At 34.9% G+C, this 18,939-nt stretch overlaps 2 protein-coding genes across 2 annotated transcripts; one reads left to right on the top strand and one right to left on the bottom strand.

Moving 5' to 3' along the window:
- Positions 1 to 2,741: 2,741 nt before the first annotated feature.
- Vps53 (vacuolar protein sorting 53) lies at positions 2,742 to 6,546 on the top strand. Its single transcript, XM_077429468.1, has 9 exons — positions 2,742 to 3,493; positions 3,609 to 3,730; positions 3,861 to 4,028; positions 4,106 to 4,229; positions 4,305 to 4,432; positions 4,511 to 4,693; positions 4,790 to 4,934; positions 5,012 to 5,195; positions 5,265 to 6,546. The coding sequence occupies exons 1-9, from the start codon at positions 2,851 to 2,853 to the stop codon at positions 6,073 to 6,075; spliced, it is 2,508 nt and encodes an 835-aa protein (XP_077285594.1). The 5' UTR covers positions 2,742 to 2,850; the 3' UTR covers positions 6,076 to 6,546.
- Pgant1 (Polypeptide N-Acetylgalactosaminyltransferase 1) lies at positions 6,469 to 18,731 on the bottom strand. The gene is made up of 11 exons (XM_077429469.1): positions 18,226 to 18,731; positions 15,997 to 16,469; positions 15,810 to 15,901; positions 15,609 to 15,736; positions 9,037 to 9,132; positions 7,953 to 8,032; positions 7,737 to 7,873; positions 7,481 to 7,657; positions 7,351 to 7,411; positions 7,096 to 7,279; positions 6,469 to 7,024 (listed from the first exon to the last, which is right to left on the bottom strand). The coding sequence occupies exons 1-11, from the start codon at positions 18,635 to 18,637 to the stop codon at positions 6,816 to 6,818; spliced, it is 2,049 nt and encodes a 682-aa protein (XP_077285595.1). The 5' UTR covers positions 18,638 to 18,731; the 3' UTR covers positions 6,469 to 6,815.
- Positions 18,732 to 18,939: the final 208 nt, after the last annotated feature.

Genomic DNA, 18,939 nt, shown 5'->3' on the forward strand with positions numbered 1-18,939 from the left:
AAAAATTAACCACCGCCCTGGTTATTTTTTATTTAGCACTACACCACTGTATGTATGTATGTTATAGGTATATTTAAAATTATAGTATTATATCATACCTGTATTATCAATTGGTTTAGCGTATATTGCATATACTGGATTATTGACGAGCCTCCCCAAATTGGTAATTTCATCGAACTTAGTCAAATGATATACTATGGCAAATGCCCAATCAACTCTCGATTTTGAAATGTCGGTTAGCATATCGTCGTAAAGATTTTCTGGATTTGTAGACCTTAAGCCCGTAATGAACTGCACATTAAAATCGAGACGTTTCATCATTTCAGTCAGAAGTGCATTGCCACATCCGTCGATTTTATCACACTGTATCATTGTGAGATCATTGATCAATGGAAAATGCAAAGGATTTGTGCAGTTGAAATATGGTAGATTTAAATCTGCGGTGAGTTTGAAAATGTGGCCGTTAAATTTAAAAAATCGCGTTTGAATCGACTCTACTAAAGGGGCAGAGATGGCTTTAGAAGAATTGAATATTGAAGCCCTTTTTAGTAAGGACAGTTTTTGAGACAAAAGACCACAATAGAAACAAATGTCATATAAGCAAACATTTTCTTCAAAATATTCCAAGTAAAACACGGAATGTACTCTTTTGAGTAATGTTTTTTTAATTAATATTTCGGAATCGTTTTTAAATTTCAAGCTTTGCTTTGGTGCAAATATGATAGTGTCAGTTGAAGCAACAATTGGCGTTCCGATTTCGCTGAAAATAATGGGATCCTCCAATAAGACGACATGGAAAATTTTAGTAGTTCTCGGATTATCAACATTGAAATTATATTTAGTTGATATGTTGTCGTAGTTAATTTGGGCGGAAATCACTTTTTCGCCGTTTAAATTTAAGATTATAGTTTCAACAAAGTCCAAATCTACATTTTTGTAATGAAATGCAATGTCAAATTTGTGAGTAGATGACAAAATTATGTAGCTTATTGAAATGCCCGGTTGCTTTTCAATTTCGAAATTATATTCCGTTGGTCTAAAGTTATTTGAATTTATATAGTCGTTTTGAGCGAAAGCATTCGCAATGAGTATAATAATCGAAGTCACGATGAATGCTGTCATTTTAAATGAGAATTTCAAACTGAAATTTCATTTTCAAACTGGTTTTTATATTGAAAAATGTGTGATATTAGGTAAATTAATTCACCCATTGATTATAATTGGTATAAGTTATGTTCCAATGATGTGTATTATTATAGTTTGATGCTATCTCATGATAGCGCTGGCAATTCATAATATTCACACAATTTATGCGTTTTGGAATAATATATTACATTGCGATTGATATCAAATAACTTTTAATAGTTTTTCGATCATTCAAAATTTGGTAAATTAAGCATATATATATTTACTAAAAATACGTGATTAATATTGTTCAAAGTATCATTCAAATTCTGAAAATTATTATTATTTAAATGTATGTATGTATCAACATCATTTTCATTTTAACAGAAGGTTGTCAGATCTATTGACATCTTAACCGGAACATTAAAATTTAAATAAGCTTTTTATTATTGCAAATTTATCATGACCAGGGCCGATGACAGGGGGGGGGGAAGTTGGGGTAAAGTTCCAGGGCCCGAAATATTCGAGGGGCCCCGTTTCAAGACGCCCAAATTACCAATTCTGGAGAAAACCATTACAAAAATATACTAAAAATACATAATAAATCGTAACGATAATTATATTTAAAAAATAAATGAAATCATACCATTTACATACATACATACATATATCATACTTTATTATTCAATTATTGTAAAAAATAGTAATAAAAATTCTAATAGATTTTTCGTATATTAAAAATACATCTATAAGATCTTTTTTTAGTTTGTCATAGGGCTCGATATATTATTTTTTCAAGGGCCCGGGATTCCTCTCGGCAGCCCTGATCATGACCATGGATAGTCATTTGGGGCTGAAAGCAAAAGAGTAAAAAACGTGTTTTCAAAGAAGCTATCGACTAGACATTTATTTATTTAAAAGTTTTGGATCTTTGTGGCATTACAGGAAGAACCTAATGCGTCACAATGGCCTAGATAATAAAACAAGAGGGGGAGAAAAATAAAAAATAAATAGATAGAACAAAAAGCAAAAGCAAAAAAATAAGATAAAAAAAACAACATTTTAACACAATCATAAAAAAAACAGTTAGGTAATAAAATAGCGGATAAATGAAAATATATATGAACTTCACATATTATTACGTACATACGAGTTCGTATCGTCATTTTAGATTTGATAATAATAAAAATCCCGTAAAAAAAGCAAATGCTGAGCAATATTTAGGCAGTTTTCCATACGGCAATTTTCCTGTGCGACGGGAGACCCACGCGCGTGATTTTCGTAGCGGTGGTTATCCTGGTAGCGATTCACATTTGTGATGTAACCCCTTTACCATTTTCATTATAAAATCCTTGTATTTTATTACAAAAGACTTGGGTGGTTGATCGGTGTTCTATTCCGTAAGTATGTATGAATAAACAATATATAAATATATTGGAATACATACTTTCTATTATACTTTTAGAATATTCAACTATTTTGAAATTTTTCTGCATTGTTTTTAAAAGAGAATAGATAGCTCTTAAAATTATTACGTCTCTACTAATATACATATATATGTAATAAAATAAAAAGTGCTACAAAGAGAAACGTCAAAAGTCAGCGCGATCATGGTCGTACAAAATCCGTGGTGGGCGTTACCGATCTACCTGATCAACTGTCAGTTTCCGTTTCCACGTCAGTTGTCATGTGAATTGTGAACTAGGCGATATTTAGCCGGCAAAAATGGCCACAGATAGGCAATTACAGTTTCCAGAGTCGGTAACGGCTGCCATAGAGCAGGTACTTCCAAGCTCCGACCACTTGGATAGCCCTGACTTCGACACAGTCAGCTACATAAACTCCCTATTCCCCACCGAACAATCACTCTCCAATATAGACACAATCGTATCTAAAATGGAGTTCAAAATAACCAGCATAGACGAGGAGATTCAGTGTCTAGTTCGGGGACAAAACGCTTCACAGACTGAAGGCGGAGCGGCTCTAGTAGCCGCTCGAGCTCTAATTGCAGACCTCACTTTACAAGTGGGCGATATCAACAAAAAGGCTGAACGTAGCGAGGATATGGTTAGGGAAATCACTAGTGAAATCAAGCAGCTCGATTGTGGAAAGTGTAACCTGACTGCGGCCATCACTACGCTCAATCATCTGCATATGCTTGTCGGTGGTATCGAGTCATTGCGTAGTCTCACCCAAAACCGTTGCTATAAGGAGATATTGCTTCCGCTTCAAGCTATTGTAGAAGTTATTGGGCACTTTGAGAATTACACGGATATTAAGCAAATCAAGGATCTGCAAGATCAGGTCGCATTGATTAAACATGACCTTGGCACGCAGATAAAGGCCGACTTCAAAGACTCGTTTACAGGTTATTTATATATTTTATAGAAGACTCGACAAGTTTTTAATTAAAACTTGAGTAAATGTTGTACAATATGCATATTATATTGATCATTCAATATAAATTTCATGTTTTATTTCAGCACCATCGTCTAAGAGTTTCATGTCAAACAAAGTCCTTTCTGAAGCTTGTATGGTGGTATCGACATTAGATCCGAACGTCAAACAGGAGTTACTAACTTGGTTTATAGGATTGCAATTGCAGGTATAATTTCTAGCTTTCATTTCATTACACAATCATTTAATTTATCATTGAATTCATATGTGATACTTTTTGTAATCAAATATTCTATTGGATGTTTTCAGTTTAGTAATAGGTTACTATAATTTTGTAGGAATATGTTCATCTATTTTCCAATAATCAAGATACGGCATGGCTAGACAAAGTCGATAAAAGGTATGCGTGGATAAAAAGACACCTTATTAAATTTGAAGATTCTTTGGGTCACATTTTCGCACAAGATTGGGAAGTTTCGGAAATGATAGTTGTTGAATTTTGTAAGGTATACATGGAAAGCTTTTTTATTTATATCAAGGTAATAAAAATGCGAAAAGTTTTATTCTTTTGAAATCATTTTAGATTACAAAAAGTGAATTAACTAAAATAATGGTTGCTAGAAAGCAAGAAATTGATGTTAAATTGCTTTTATATGCCATTCAAAAGACATTCCATTTTGAGACTTTATTAGATAAACGATTTACAGGTATTTGTTTGGTTGTTGTCTACATATATTACTGAAGTGTGTGTGATGTTTCTACAATATTTTTAATATGTTTAGGAATAACTTTAAAGGATTCTAGTGAAGTTACAAACACTGTCGGCGAAAGAAATACTATGACAAAGCCTAAAGAAAATACAGTTTTACAATCTACAAACCCCTTTGAAAATGTTGACGAAGAAGAATTGGTATTTATAATAGTTTTATTTATCAATTTGTAAGTCGTTTAAAAATTAAGTTATGCTTATTTTAAAATATTATTTAAGGAATCGAGTGAAAAGATTGAAGGAAATTCAGATGCTGTTGAAAATGAAAATGTCAACCAATCTACGTCAACAGAAAAATCATATTTTATTGGACTTATTGGAAGTTGTTTCGAACCATACTTATATTTGTATATAGAAAGTTTAGATACAAATTTAGCTGATTTGATGGAACGTTTCGTGCAGGTGAAACATATGTTTATATATGTATAAATAAATGTTTATTTTTTTATATATAACTTAATTGATGGAATAACATACATGCATGTATATGTATTTTAGGATGCTAAACAAGCACCTCCTGGAGCCACGAGTGTTACTGATGGTAGTCAAAGTACTGTTTTGCCAAGTTGTGCTGATCTGTTTCTTTTTTACAAAAAGTGTATGGTTCAGTGCTCTCAACTAACTACCGGACAACCGATGCTAGGTAAAAATATTGTACATATATGAATAATTATGACGATTTTTTCATTTTGTTAAATATGAAATGAAATTGAATTGTAGGTTTAACAGCCATCTTTCAAAAATATCTACGAGAATATGCACTGACCATTCTTCAAGGTAGTCTTCCAAAGCAAGTCGGCCAAGGAACGACAGCATCATCAATTGCCAGAGATCTACAAAATCTTTCAACTGCTCATCTTATACACAATTTCCAAAGCTTGTTAAAGGAAGGGGATTGTATAAGGTTATTTTTATTATATTTTTTAATATCATATAATATTTTGTGCGTTTTTTTAATATAATTTAATTTCAGATTCACAAAACAAGAGCTGGCCAGAATTACTTGTATTATTACCACATCGGAGTATTGCTTAGAGACAACAGTACATTTAGAAAAGAAACTCAAAGAAAAAGTGTCTGCCAACCTTGCAGAAAAGATTGATCTTTCGCAAGAACAAGACCTGTTTCACAAAATCATATCAAATTCAATTCAATTATTAGTTCAAGACTTGGAAATAGCATGTGAACCGTCCTTGTTAGCAATGACTAAGATATCATGGGCAAATGTTGATTCAGTCGGAGATCAGAGTTCTTATGTCACTCAAATCATATCACATTTGAAAACGACAATACCTATTTTAAGAGATAATTTATCATCGTCTAGAAAATATTTCACCCAATTTTGTATTAAATTCGCCAATTCATTCATTCCTAAATTTATTCAAAATATTTATAAGTGTAAACCAATTTCTACGGTGGGATCAGAGCAGCTTCTTCTCGACACTCATATGCTAAAAACAATCTTGTTAGAGTTGCCGTCTTTAGGATCGCAAGTGAAACGACCTGCGCCCGCTACATACACAAAAGTAGTCATCAAAAGTATGACAAAGGCAGAGATGATTCTCAAATTAGTTATGGCACCGTTAACTATGTCTACTACTACTTCTGGATCGAGCATGTCGTCAGTGGATAATTTTGTCGATCAGTATGTTAGATTATTACCAGAATGCTCTTTATATGAATTTCACAAAGTGCTCGAAATGAAAGGTGTGAAGTTGAATCGAGGTGGAGGATGGGATGCAGCCTTCAAACAAAAATCAAAACAAGTGACCAATAATAAGTGAATCTGGATTGTGAGATATATTGGCATTTCTTTATCTTTAACTCAGTGCTAAAACCGTATAATACTGAACAAGAATGCACATAGAGTATGGGTAATGTAGTAAGGAGTAATTTATTATCCCATGAAACTTGGTTGGCAATGCCGGTAATTGAAATATGTGATCTCCTTGAAAAGTTAGTTTAGTTGAACTATTTATTTGAGTTTTTTTTTTTTATACAATTGAATGCCTTAAAATATTACATTCCTTTTGAGAGATTTGAAACTTGTATATACACACATGTACATATTTTTATTTCAATTGGCCTTTATTGCAGTTAAAGTTCAGTTTTAGTATTATTTCAACTTAAATATTGACTGAATATTTATTATTATGGTATAATAAATTAATTTAATAATAGTTAAAAAATGGTTGTTTTATTTTTTTGAATAAGAATTAAAAACAGTATTTATATAAATAATTTATTGGACGGATCTATATAATATATAGTAAATACATAACACTCACTCACAGGAATTGATATACATTTCGATTAAAAAATATATAAAAGTATTAAAACACATCTTTAGAGATTCTCATGACTGAATTCAGATCATTATTTTTTTAAAATGCAGTCACACTTAGTAGTGCGATTTTCAGTCTTGTAATAGTTATTCCTTGGAAAGAAAAGGAACACGATCATAACGAAAAAGCATAATTCTTCAATGAATCACAACCTTTTGGCAACATATGGGCTATATAAATCACAACTGATTCGATTCAAACCGCTCATAAGCGGGCACTCTGAATTGTCCGGGAAAACCATGGGGTTTCGGAAGGATATTGTCAGCGCTATCTACTTCGTTTGTATCCAACCTTCTTTTGTGCATTCCAAATATCTTGTTGATCATTTTAGAACGGCCGAAAGAACCGCTTTCGTCACCGTATGACTCAAAATCATCACCATTAGTATCTGGAAGAGAGACGTACGTTCATAAAGAGTCCATAAACATGAAAATATTTAATATATTATGAATAGTTTACCAAATAAAGAAGGAATTTCTCCAAATTTGTTATGTTCGTTGAATTCCATGACCCACTTTTGAGTGCGTGAAGTTTTATCGCACGCCGTCGTGATGAGATCGTCTCCTGTCGTCAAACCTTTAGTATCCAAACAAGTCTTGGTAAGAACATGTTTAATTTGATTGCTCTTGAGCAATTTCCATTCCTGTAATAAAATATGTATTACATAAAATCATAAATACGATACAGAAAATTTATTTAAGATTTTTATTGTACCTGATCCTTTTTCTTCCCATGACAATCTGACATAATGACAACACGAGATTCAGGAGCATCCCTAATATAAAATAATACGCAATTATAATACAAATATTACAATTTGGGTTCATTAAAACAAAGTAATTACCTTCTATATTGAACCATAGCGCATTTTTCTTCAGTTCTAAGTTCTCCAGTCAATGTCAAACTCAAATATTGTGAATAGTGTAGTTCCGGGTGGCAACCATAAACGCCGAGTGATGCCAAAGATTGTTCATCTCTGCCAAGCAAATCGATGCACAGACCCGAAAACCGATTTTTAAACCTGTAAGTGGGAATTATTGAAATTGAATAATCTGTAAACGGGAAAATTTTCATCATTGAATTTACCAATTTTCACTCACCGTCCATATCCCACAACGTTAGATCCCGGTACAAACTTTTGGGGATACACATTTTTTAAGTACCAATCAAAAGATTTGCAATGAAGCTTTTCCCGCAATATTTTTCGGTGCGTTATATCACCAATATCAGGTCTATTCTTAAAAGTAAATAAATTTGTCAATAAGTTTTTTGTCAAACTTTTAACTCGCTGTATTGAAAAAAATATTGGTAACTACCTCTAAGTCTTTTCGGTGTGAAAAGAAATATTTTGAATAGTCATCCATCCATACTAAAGCTAACCGAGCTGTATTGATTCCTGAAATGGAAAGGCAAAAGCATATAATATACGAAACTTATCACTTTTACATGCTTAATGTAATGCTTTTTACTGCTTCTGACCTTATATCCTCATTTCCGATTGCTATACAATACAATAGAAATTAAACATGAGTTTTTCGTAACATACAAACATTTATATTTAAATTGCTATATACATATGTACAAATATTGGATTAAAAAAGTTAGCCGTTGTTAAATCGGCAATAAAAAATATGAGTGTACAGATCAAAATAATTTAGGTTTTTGATAAAAATTATAGTAAATTAAAAATAGTGTTCATATGTAATATTCTTATACAATAGCTGTTTCCTGTGTACAAAAATGTAATATTTTTAAAATGTGAGTATTCATTGTTGATTCAAATATAAATACCGGATATTTATATTTTTGAAATACTAAAAATCAACTGTGCTTTATGACAACTTTCCGCCTGAATGCAACCATAGGTTTTATTACTATATATCACATATGAACCGTTATATTTTAAAGTAGCGGAAGTCCAATTTTTCAGTTACAAAAACAATATATCTGTTTGACTTAATTCACAAATTGTTATCACTTATTTTAATTCGATATGTCCAGAATCTCGGAAAAGCAGAATAAACGAACTACAGGCCATCAGTATTTTTAAATATTGTTAAACGCAAAACATTATATAAACGCAAACGAGATATTTCTCGAAATTAAGAAAAGTGGACTTATGCCACTTTCAGTTATAACAGCTCATATTTTATTTAGTATATCGAATCGTTTCAACACATAATAATTTTATTTTAAAGCACACCCAATAAGCGTTTAAAATTTTATAGGTCGTTCATATTGTTTTTAGTATTTTATCAAAAAAGAAAAAAAAGAAAAATACAAAATACACGGTGATTAAGAATAAAATACTCAATACGAATAGAATAAATGAAATAATAAAAACAAATAAATAAATAATATGAAATACAAAAAATAGTAGTTTCACGAAAAAAAATATACCATGAGTATCTCGATCATTTGGAAACTTGTATGGATGGAATTCTCGGAATACATGGCCGACTCTCGAACAAGGGATGGTCTCTAACAAACCCCCACCTACAAAATTAAATGAATCACTTATTAGTTATTATACATTACGTTATTGGATTAATTATTAAATCATAATACATCCATCCTTCGATTTAGATTGTATATTGAATCCAGAAAAATACATTCTGTACTCTATATACATACATACATATGTATGTGCAGTAAAAATATCAAATCTGACTTTATTAATATGTAAAAACAATTATGAAACATTTAGGCAGATGTTATATTAGCAGTGACGTAACAAGGGGAGGGGATGGGGGTATCGATACCCCGGGCGCACCAGTTTTGGGGGCGCTGCGAAGGCAAAAAATATGCCCAGAATATCAAAATGTCATATTTTGTAGTAGCTTGAGTTCGTTTCGAAAAATTAAATGTGAGCAGGTTGAAGAATTAAGGTCCATTCATACTAGCACAGTACGTACCGGCAAGTGCACATAACCAGCAGTACGAAAAGTATTCTTTGGTATATTTTGTACGGACACATTCATGTATAATGTGGCGTAGACGTAACATGTCAATGTAACGAATCAAGCAAAACTGGTTTTCAACTGGCAACTGGAAATATTCACAGACGACGTGACGTCATAGTAGCGAGTGTACGTGTACTAAGTTTTTGAAAACGTCATATTGTGACAGTATTGACTCAACAACACGACAAGCAATATTGCGCCGTAACGTCGCGCTCTGTAATGGATGGATGAATATGTAAGCCAATTTTTGCCATGCACTCATCTATTTGCTAACAATCCCATGAGCCTGAAACACGCCGATCGGCGTTATTTTTGGAGTATGTAAAAAATAAACAGGAATGTATTTCTGTCAGTGAACCAGACAATCATATTGTTGAGTGGACGTGAAGAGGGGGCTTCCAGAATCGGAGAGAAAGACGCGGGAAGTTGTAGAATTCGTTTATTCGTCTGCTCTCGTCGGCGCTCCAGGACGGAATGGTTTCCAAATAAAGAGCGCCCCATATTTATAGATGTTTGGGCTCAACAACTATTGGTCATTGAGTCAGACGATCCCATTGGCCGTTGCATACGGCTCATTCATTCGTAGAGGCCATTTTGGCGGGAACGAGAGATCAGGTGATCTGCGCTAGTAAACCATCGGTCCACAAGCGCCACTCACCTAATCTCTACGTTATAATATTATATATGTATCCACATGTATATTGCTGTCGGTTCCCTCATCACTGAGGATCGTGACTATGATGTGCGGTCAACCAGCTGCCTCCATTCAGTTCTAAATTCGGCCAGGCGAAGACTTGCTACCGTGGAAGCGCCCGTCGCTGCAGATACTTGGTCAGTCCAGCGTGCGGGGGATCTGCCTCTGGCTCTTCTGCCTTCGACGCTACCAACCACAACCAACCGCTCCAGGCTCTCCTCACCTCTTCGTGCAATGTGGCCGAAGAACTGCAATATACGTTTCAGGCATATTGTTGACAATCTATCCTTGATTTTCAATTCTTCAAGAATAGACACATTCGTGCGTTTGTCGGTCCAAGGCACGCGCAGTAGCCGTCTCCAGGACCACATCTCGAAGGCATCGATTCTCCGTCTATCCGCCGCCTTCATGGTCCACGTCTCGACACCATAAAGGCAGACAGAAAAAACGAGACTCTTCACGAGACGGATTTTGACAGCAGTTGTAATGGCTCTATTCTTCCAAATCTTCGTTAGTTGTGACATTGCCGATTTTGCTAATGTAATCCGGCGCCGTATTTCCAATTCGCTGCCGCCGTTGTTAGATATGAGTGACCCCAGATAGACAAAATTATCAACCACATCTATACCGTTTAAAGCTGAGTTGTTGTTTTGCAGCTGTTGGTGACGGTCAATTATCATAATTTTTGTTTTGGGGCGGTTTATCTGGAGGCCAAGCACATTACTCTCTGTCTCAACACGACGGATCAGTTCGGCCATTTCTTCATGATTATTAGCTATGAGCGTTGTGTCATCCGCATACCGAAGATTGGATAGTTTTTTTCCACCAATGGACACTCCACCCTTCCAACCATCCAGTGCTCTACGCATTATATACTCTCCATATATATTAAATAGGTCTGGAGATAATATACACCCTTGCCTTACTCCACGTTGTACTCGAAAATTTGTCGAGTTTAGCGAATTGATTCGAACTACTGCATTGTTATCATTATACAAGTTATGTATTATCTTTACAAGATGCATGGGGACTCCCATGTCCAGTAGAACTTTCCACAGATAGTCCCAGTTCACAAAGTCAAAAGCTTTTTTATAGTCTATAAAACAAAGAACGGCTGGAGTTTGAAACTCCCGACATTTTTCAATGAGTTGACGTATATTCAGTATTTGTTCCCTCGTCCCTTTGACCTTTTACAAACCCTGCTTGTTCGTTCGGTATTTGCCATCCAAGGTAACTGCTCAAACGATCTTTAATTATATACAGCAATACTTTACTAGAGTGCGATATTAAGGCTAAGGTCCTGTAATTCTCGCATTTTTTTGTAGATCCTTTCTTGTGTAAGGGAATGAATATTGAATTGACCCAATCTTTCGGCCATACTCCGTTTACCCAGATCTTGTTGCACATATTACATAGCGCCTTTATCGCAGTTTCACCAAGCTCTTTCAGAAGTTCAGCTTGTATACCATCGCTGCCAGGAGACTTTTTACATTTCAGTTTCTTTATGGCATTTACAACTTCAGATGTCAAGATGTCAGGCTCCCTGACATCATCAATTAGGGAAACAATTGAGGTCGACGAACTACCACTGTACAATTCCGAACAGTATTCTTTCCATCGGTTGAGTATCATATCAATATCTGTAAGCGTGTTTCCAAATTGATCATCTATTGTCCAAGTTTTGGGTGAAAATTTTTGAGTGACGATTTTTACTTTGTGAAAAATATCCCTTGCCTGATTCTTTAATGCGTGTTTTTCTATCTCCTCACATATGTCATTTATATATTTAGCTTTATCCCGCCTACAACTCCTTTGAATATCTTTATGTAATATTGCATACCTTTCAAGATATTCTGTCGATGTTATGCCAGTTTGTTTAAGTCTTTTACGTTCTTTTATCTTAACCCAAGTTGAATCAGAGATAAAAGACTTACGATGTTCATTTTGCGGTGTTTGATGTTTTCTGGCATACCGAATTATGAGATCTTTAAAAATTTTCCAAGACTCTTCTACATCTACATTAGGATTTATTTGGAATTCTGCATCTTTTTCTCTGATTACATTGCCAAAATTAATTACATCATCATTGGTGAGTTTAATTGCTTTATTTTGATGTCTTTTAATCATTTTCAATTTCAGTCGAAATTTAGCAACAAGTAAGTTATGGTCCGATCCGCAATCTGCACCTGGATATGTTTTGACGTTATGTATCGATGATTTCCATCTAGAATTTATTAATACATAATCGATTTGGTTGCGGTGACGATCCCCAGGAGATATCCAAGTGTACAATCGCCTAGGATGATGTTGAAACCAAGTATTCATAATGGACATTTTATTTTCAATGCAGAAACTTATAAGTTTCTCTCCTCTCTCATTTTGAATACCCAATCCATATTTACCTACTATGTTATCAATGTTGCTATTATTACCGACTTTGGCATTAAAATCACCAAGAATGATGGTCATTTCTTTGTTTGAGATATTTGACAATGTATCGAGTAGTGAAGCATAGAACGCATTTATTTTAATATCTTCGGCATCTGCAGTAGGAGCATATATTTGAAGGATGTTTAGTTTATACGGATGCGTGTTGAGTTTTAAGTGTATAAGTCTGTCACTTATGGGGTTGTAGCCAATTAGTGCACTGGTTAATTTAGATGCTAAGATCACCGCGACACCGCTATGTGACGAATCTTGGTTACCAGAAAAATATATCGTATTTCCATTTGAAGTTTTATAATGGCCGTTGTTCTTCCAGTGCGTTTCCGAGATTCCGAGTATATCTAGCCTATGACTGTACATCTCTTTCTCAACAACCAGTGTTTTCCCAGGATTCAGGAGTTCTCTAACGTTCCAAGTACCTATTTTGGATTTGTTCCGTAAAGTTTCTCCAGTCGCATATTTTCCACATGATGCCTGGTGAGTCACATGCATGTGGCCAGTAGCCAATTTCACACCGTGAGACCTGGAACCTCGAAGGCGCCGGGTGTCAGCCGGAGAGTCAGACTTCTTCACACTTTTATTTTTGTACATCATAGTTATCTTGGGAGAATACTGCAGTGGATTCCCACTTCCTTCTACAGCGCAGTAAATGTTTTGACATCTTATACTGGCAGAGCTGCTGCCCACTACCAGGGATTTATTATAGAGTTTCCTTCTCTGTCAAAGATGATACGGTACCTTTGAAAACCGGGTTGTGCTTTTGTTAAGCGGCGGCACTTACTCGCCGCTGACCTGAGACCGTCATAGTGTTGTGTGACATTTTATAGAGTGAAACTTACCACGGATTCACTCATCACCACTCTTATCTCAGCGCTCCTTGTCCAGGACCACCATGTCGCCATGGCAGTTGACTGCAAGAGTCGTTCCCCTATTTGCAACTTGGGGACCTGAGCGGTTGCATGGAGCTCTGCTCTGAGCTTATTAATTACTCCGTGCGGACGGACGTGTGTTTCCATTTATGATATATTTACATATATAGACAGTTTATTCACAATCATAATATTTATGAAATTAGTACCAAACAATAACGTTAACGTTGAGTACAAGTATCCAATATCAAATATTAAATTATCAAAACTAAATATTAAATAATTCAACACTCAATATTAAATAATCAATTATGAAATAATTCAACACTCAACATTAAATAATCAATTATGAAATAATTCAACATTAAATATCAAACCATTCACTCAATATTAAATATGAAATAATTCAACGTTAAATATTATCAATACTATCATTAATAAATCAATCGACGTTAATAGTAAATTATTATCAAAAGAAATGTGATCGAAATTATGTGGGTAATTATGTAAATATGAAAATATTATAAATTTAAATTCCATTTAAAAAATATGAAATCAAGCATAGGTAATGATTCTGAATATGTACTAACTTGCGAGGCGCCAGAAGAGCTACATACTCATCCCAGCACCTCCTCTTTAGCTCCAATTTAACACAAAATTCTACATACTTATCGGGAACAACACACAAACACACGTCCGCACCGAGCTCGCTCAACCCGCGATCAAACAGGAATACTACCTGCTAAGCCTTTCCAGGTAGCATTGAACATGAGTCGTGTAATACGTGTCAATATTTATAAAGACTGGTTTACACCGGAATTTCTGAATTTATAACCATAGCAGAATTTCTCGGTGGAAATCCCTAACTGCCGAGTATTTTAGATTTTGGCTTGTCATTTAAATTGTGAGCATTACATTTTAACAATGAAGAAGATGGAACTAGTTTTGGAAAAATACATTCATTAATAGACTTATTTTGTTTATTTTATATTATATAGAGTCTAAACACACCTTTTACAGAACTCGAAATCCTCGGCAGTACTTATCTAGGGTTTATTTGGACTAGCTACAATTTTTATACATGCTTTCTATTGGATTTCTAAATAATTCTAGTTGGAAATGTTGGCGAAATTTTCAGCGTGGCGACAGAAAAATTTAAAATTTCAACAGAAAAGACGGGTTAATTGACAAAATTCGATAAAAGCAAAGTTTATGACTTTTTTGTAATCTGTATTTCAAACATGCAGACTTTGTATTGAAAGCAATAATGTGGCGCCAGATTTGAGGCCGACCATCAAAGCAGAAGTTGCATTTAGGACAATGCTTTCAAAACATATAATATATATATTTTGTCTGAACACAAAATACTAAGAATTAATAAAGTACAGAAATTCTTATAATTGACTGTATTTCAAGTTCAGTGATATAATACATACTTGACTTTTAGAAGATATCTTCAAGAGGAGATCTTTAAAGCAAGTGGACAACGTCAACGCATATAATAAATATGGGTTTGGTGCAAACGATCGACAAGCGCCAGACAGACTGAACCACAGATTAACTGGATGGCTGCTTTAAACGCAATTCTCGACTTCACGAATGATAGATTGCACATCAGATGACGAGTAACCTTTCGATATGCACAGATGCAATTATTAAAATTGAGTTGGATCTTTCTGGCGAGTTTAATAATGCAAAATTCGGAACTAAAGTATCAGAAGCACAGAACGTATACAGGGTAGGTATGTCGGGACTTCGGGTAGATTCCGCTTAGTGTAAGTGCGAACAGTGCGCACGCATAAGGTTCAGTCTGTCTGGCGCTTGTCGATCGTTTGCACCGCATCGAATAAATATTTGTTTCTTAGCAAATTTTATAAGACGAAAGGAGGGGGGGGGAAACAAAAAAAGTTTGCCCCAGGCGTCATTTACCCTCACTACGCCACTGTTTATTAGTCAAACTGAAATCATGCAAATTGAAGGATAGGTCTACTTTAAACTTACACTGCCATATTCTAAAACTCATTTCAAGATTTTCACCACCCCATCCATCCATTTGCTCGTCGTATGATCCAACCTCCCAAAAGTAGTTTCTTTCTATGGCAAAAAGCCCCCCAGCCATTGTCGGCGATCTATAATCAAATATATGTATATTAAATAAACAATTGAAGCTTCAAATCAATATTGAAGGATAAAAATCAAAACCTCGCAGGTGCTATGTCGCTTTCTCTTCTTTGAAGTTCATCATCGCTCAAAGCAATCCAAGTGAAATGACCAGAAAATATAAATCCACCAACCTATTAAAGTTTTAAGATTATTTTATGTGGTCATATAATTATTACATACATATATATGTAGGTGCAATGCTTAAATTATGTAAAGATTCAATTACCTGGAAAGTAAAACCAGAAGTGCTATAGTAGAAAGTATTGCTATCAATTACGTCGATAATCGGAACTAATACAGCTTTGCGCTCCTCTTTGATTCGTTGTAGTAAAGGTCTGAGCCAATCCTTCACAGCTTCACAGTGAGCATCGAGAAAGACGAGAACGCCCCCATGAGATACTCTAGCTCCGGCGAGTCGGGCACGAATCAAACCGGACCTCTCTTGCAATCTCACTACTTTGACCATATTTTTAGGAAATCTAGTCTCTATGTAATAATCTAACTTGGCGCCGAGTTCGGGCAAAGTGGAACAGTCGTCCACGAGTACAACTTCCTGAACGTTTGTACCACCCGTGTTCAACACGCTCCATACGGTACGTATAACTACAGAATAAGGCTCGTTGAAGAACACTATAATAACCGAGGCCGATGGCAGATCTTCGTCGTAGTGAACGAAAGCACATTTCGGATCACGATAATCTGAAAAGGATGATTGATCATTATGAAAATTTAAGGCGAGTAAAATATTAAAATTCGAGACATTCTCGGTCAACTAACAATGATACGGTGTTGAATTAAATATATATAACCTTGTCACACAGCCGATACAGTGTTTAATCAAGTGTTATTATTATGTTTGAAGCGATTAATTTGAATATCAAATACGTGTATACTTAATGTACGTATATATATTATATTTGTATGAACAGTCTTTATAGATGATAATCTGTGTTTAAATTTTCGTTTTATTTCGTCGGAATAATTAAATTCATGCCATTACTTTTTATTCATTCTATAGATATGTAGCAGGGCGATGGAGTCAGAGCATTTCAGGCGGAGTCAGAGTCGTAAAAAATCAACCGACTCTGAGTCTTTTTTATTATTTTCTTTAATTAATAGTATTTCAATTGAGATAATAATAATTTCTTTATAAAAATCATAAATTATATTAAAAATAAAATCGTTGAATTGTATTTTGACGTGTTGTGCCCTAAACTGACTGTTTCCTCTATCTCATACTTTTTTATTCTTATTTTTTGATTAAATTGATTTGTTTGTGTGTGAAATTCATACACATACATTATGAATGAACTTACTTTTATTATTTATATCTATTTCATTACCAACAATTCAATAAATCGGTTATGTGTCAATTTTTAGTGATTTTTTAAATTTATTTAATTTTTCATATTTTGAAAATCGGTATTATTTTTATTATTAACAATTTTATAACTTGGCAGTAAAAGTCAATGTTACTAAAATCGTTCAAATTTGAGTCGGAGACGAATCGTAATATAAATTCGGAGTCCGAGTCGGTAAATTTTGATCTGACCCACACCCCTGATAGATTTACTTTTTCATGTAAAATTGATCCTTTTTCATTTCAGATTAACCCTTTTTCATTTCAAATTGACCCCTTTTTAGAGTCAATTCGAAATGAAAAAAGGTCAATTTGGAATGAAAAAGGTTTAATTTGAAATGAAAAACCTGTAGTAGAATTTCTCAGACTTTTCCCTTTTGGTCGGTAGCCATTTGAATAAACAGTTTTCAATTTAGTAGTGTATAGATCGACTTTTAAAACGACATATTTGTTAATTTGTGAATATTTCAAAATCAAAAAGTATTTTTAATAAATTCCACTTTTATATTATTTCAAGTGTGGCTACTATTATAAGAACTCCGATGTTGAATAACTCAACAGTCGACGATAAATTATCCAAATAATCATAAAGCATATTTGAAAATTTGGAACTATTACAAAATATACAAACATCTTCATCATCAAGGTATAAAAGCTATATATAGTAAAAAAAAAATCTACCGCTATGTGGTTTTTTAATTCATGCATAAACTATTGCAAAACTTGTTATGTCTACAATATAACCATCTCGAAAAGGTTATTTATAAACATCGAAATGTCAATATCGTATTTTTCTTTCTCATTTACAGAATACGATGTGTTTAAATATGACACAAACAAAACGACGTCTATGAGGACATAACGGGTTTTGCAATTCATCTAGGCGAATGCAAATTCAATTACAAAACCGATATCTCACATTCACGCCGATACGATTTAGCATAACTTTTACTTATGCACTAAATTGCATAAGATATATAATTGTCATGAACTTTTTGAATCGAAGTTCATTTTTTGCGCCGACGATTGGGTAAAAGTAGTGAGCCTTGAAGGGGGAGAGGGGAGGGGGGAGAATGGTGAGAGCAGAATTGATACCCTTGAGGGTCCTGTTGTAGGGGATGATGTCGCTGAGGGGTTCGTTGAGAGCAATTCTCTTGTAGACGGCTTCGCCCTCGGAAACGAGATCGTCGGGCAAATAAGCCGGCTCCCCGAAAGCCCCCATCTCGGGCTGCTGGCGAGCTTCGTCACTGCGAATCTGCTCCTCGAGCGAGCGTCGTTGCGGAAGGATCAGGTGTCCTCGCGAGCCCAGGAGCTGAGAGGGGGAGCTGCCGCTGCCGCTGCCGCTGGTGCTGCTGCTGCCGCTCCACCCCTTCAGGAGAGACGCGCAGTAGCAGAGGAAGAGCAGGCCGAAGCACCATCGCGCGGCCACGATCAGCCGGCGAGTGCACCAGCGGAGACGAGCGTGCGACACCCCCATTGCGGGCGGCGGCCGCGCCGCTACTGACATATCCCCCCCGAACTACTCACATTCCCGTCCCCCTTCCCCCGGTGCTGACACACGCTACGGCTGTACTATACGATTCACTGTAAGTTCGCCTAATGCAATTCACCTAATTCGAGTATACCTAAGCGAGTTGGTCGAATATCAACATACCGAACGACGACCATACCTAATGTCATACATACCTAACTGCAGTTTACCTAAATACAAATTGATCGAATGAAGGTTGTTTTACGTTGACGGATAGATGGCACTTTTGCATTGATAATTTCAAGATTATTTAAAACAAAATAAAATATTAAGTTGTA

This window comes from Arctopsyche grandis, chromosome 4 (assembly GCF_051622035.1).
Source record: "Arctopsyche grandis isolate Sample6627 chromosome 4, ASM5162203v2, whole genome shotgun sequence".
Classification (NCBI taxonomy): domain Eukaryota; kingdom Metazoa; phylum Arthropoda; class Insecta; order Trichoptera; family Hydropsychidae; genus Arctopsyche; species Arctopsyche grandis.

What these genes read in the sequence shown, in the direction of transcription:
- Vps53 (XM_077429468.1), top strand. Translation starts at nt 2,851, where the DNA reads ATGGCCACAGATAGGCAATTACAGTTTCCAGAGTCGGTAACGGCTGCC. An exon ending in TTATAGGATTGCAATTGCAG is followed by an intron (nt 3,731 to 3,860) that starts GTATAATTTCTA and finishes ATAATTTTGTAG; the next exon opens with GAATATGTTCATCTATTTTC. An exon ending in TACCGGACAACCGATGCTAG is followed by an intron (nt 4,935 to 5,011) that starts GTAAAAATATTG and finishes ATTGAATTGTAG; the next exon opens with GTTTAACAGCCATCTTTCAA.
- Pgant1 (XM_077429469.1), bottom strand. Translation starts at nt 18,637, where the DNA reads ATGTCAGTAGCGGCGCGGCCGCCGCCCGCAATGGGGGTGTCGCACGCT. An exon ending in GAGTTTTAGAATATGGCAGT is followed by an intron (nt 9,133 to 15,608) that starts GTAAGTTTAAAG and finishes TTAATTTTGTAG; the next exon opens with GTGGGGGTTTGTTAGAGACC. An exon ending in GCTATGGTTCAATATAGAAG is followed by an intron (nt 7,412 to 7,480) that starts GTAATTACTTTG and finishes ATTTTATATTAG; the next exon opens with GGATGCTCCTGAATCTCGTG.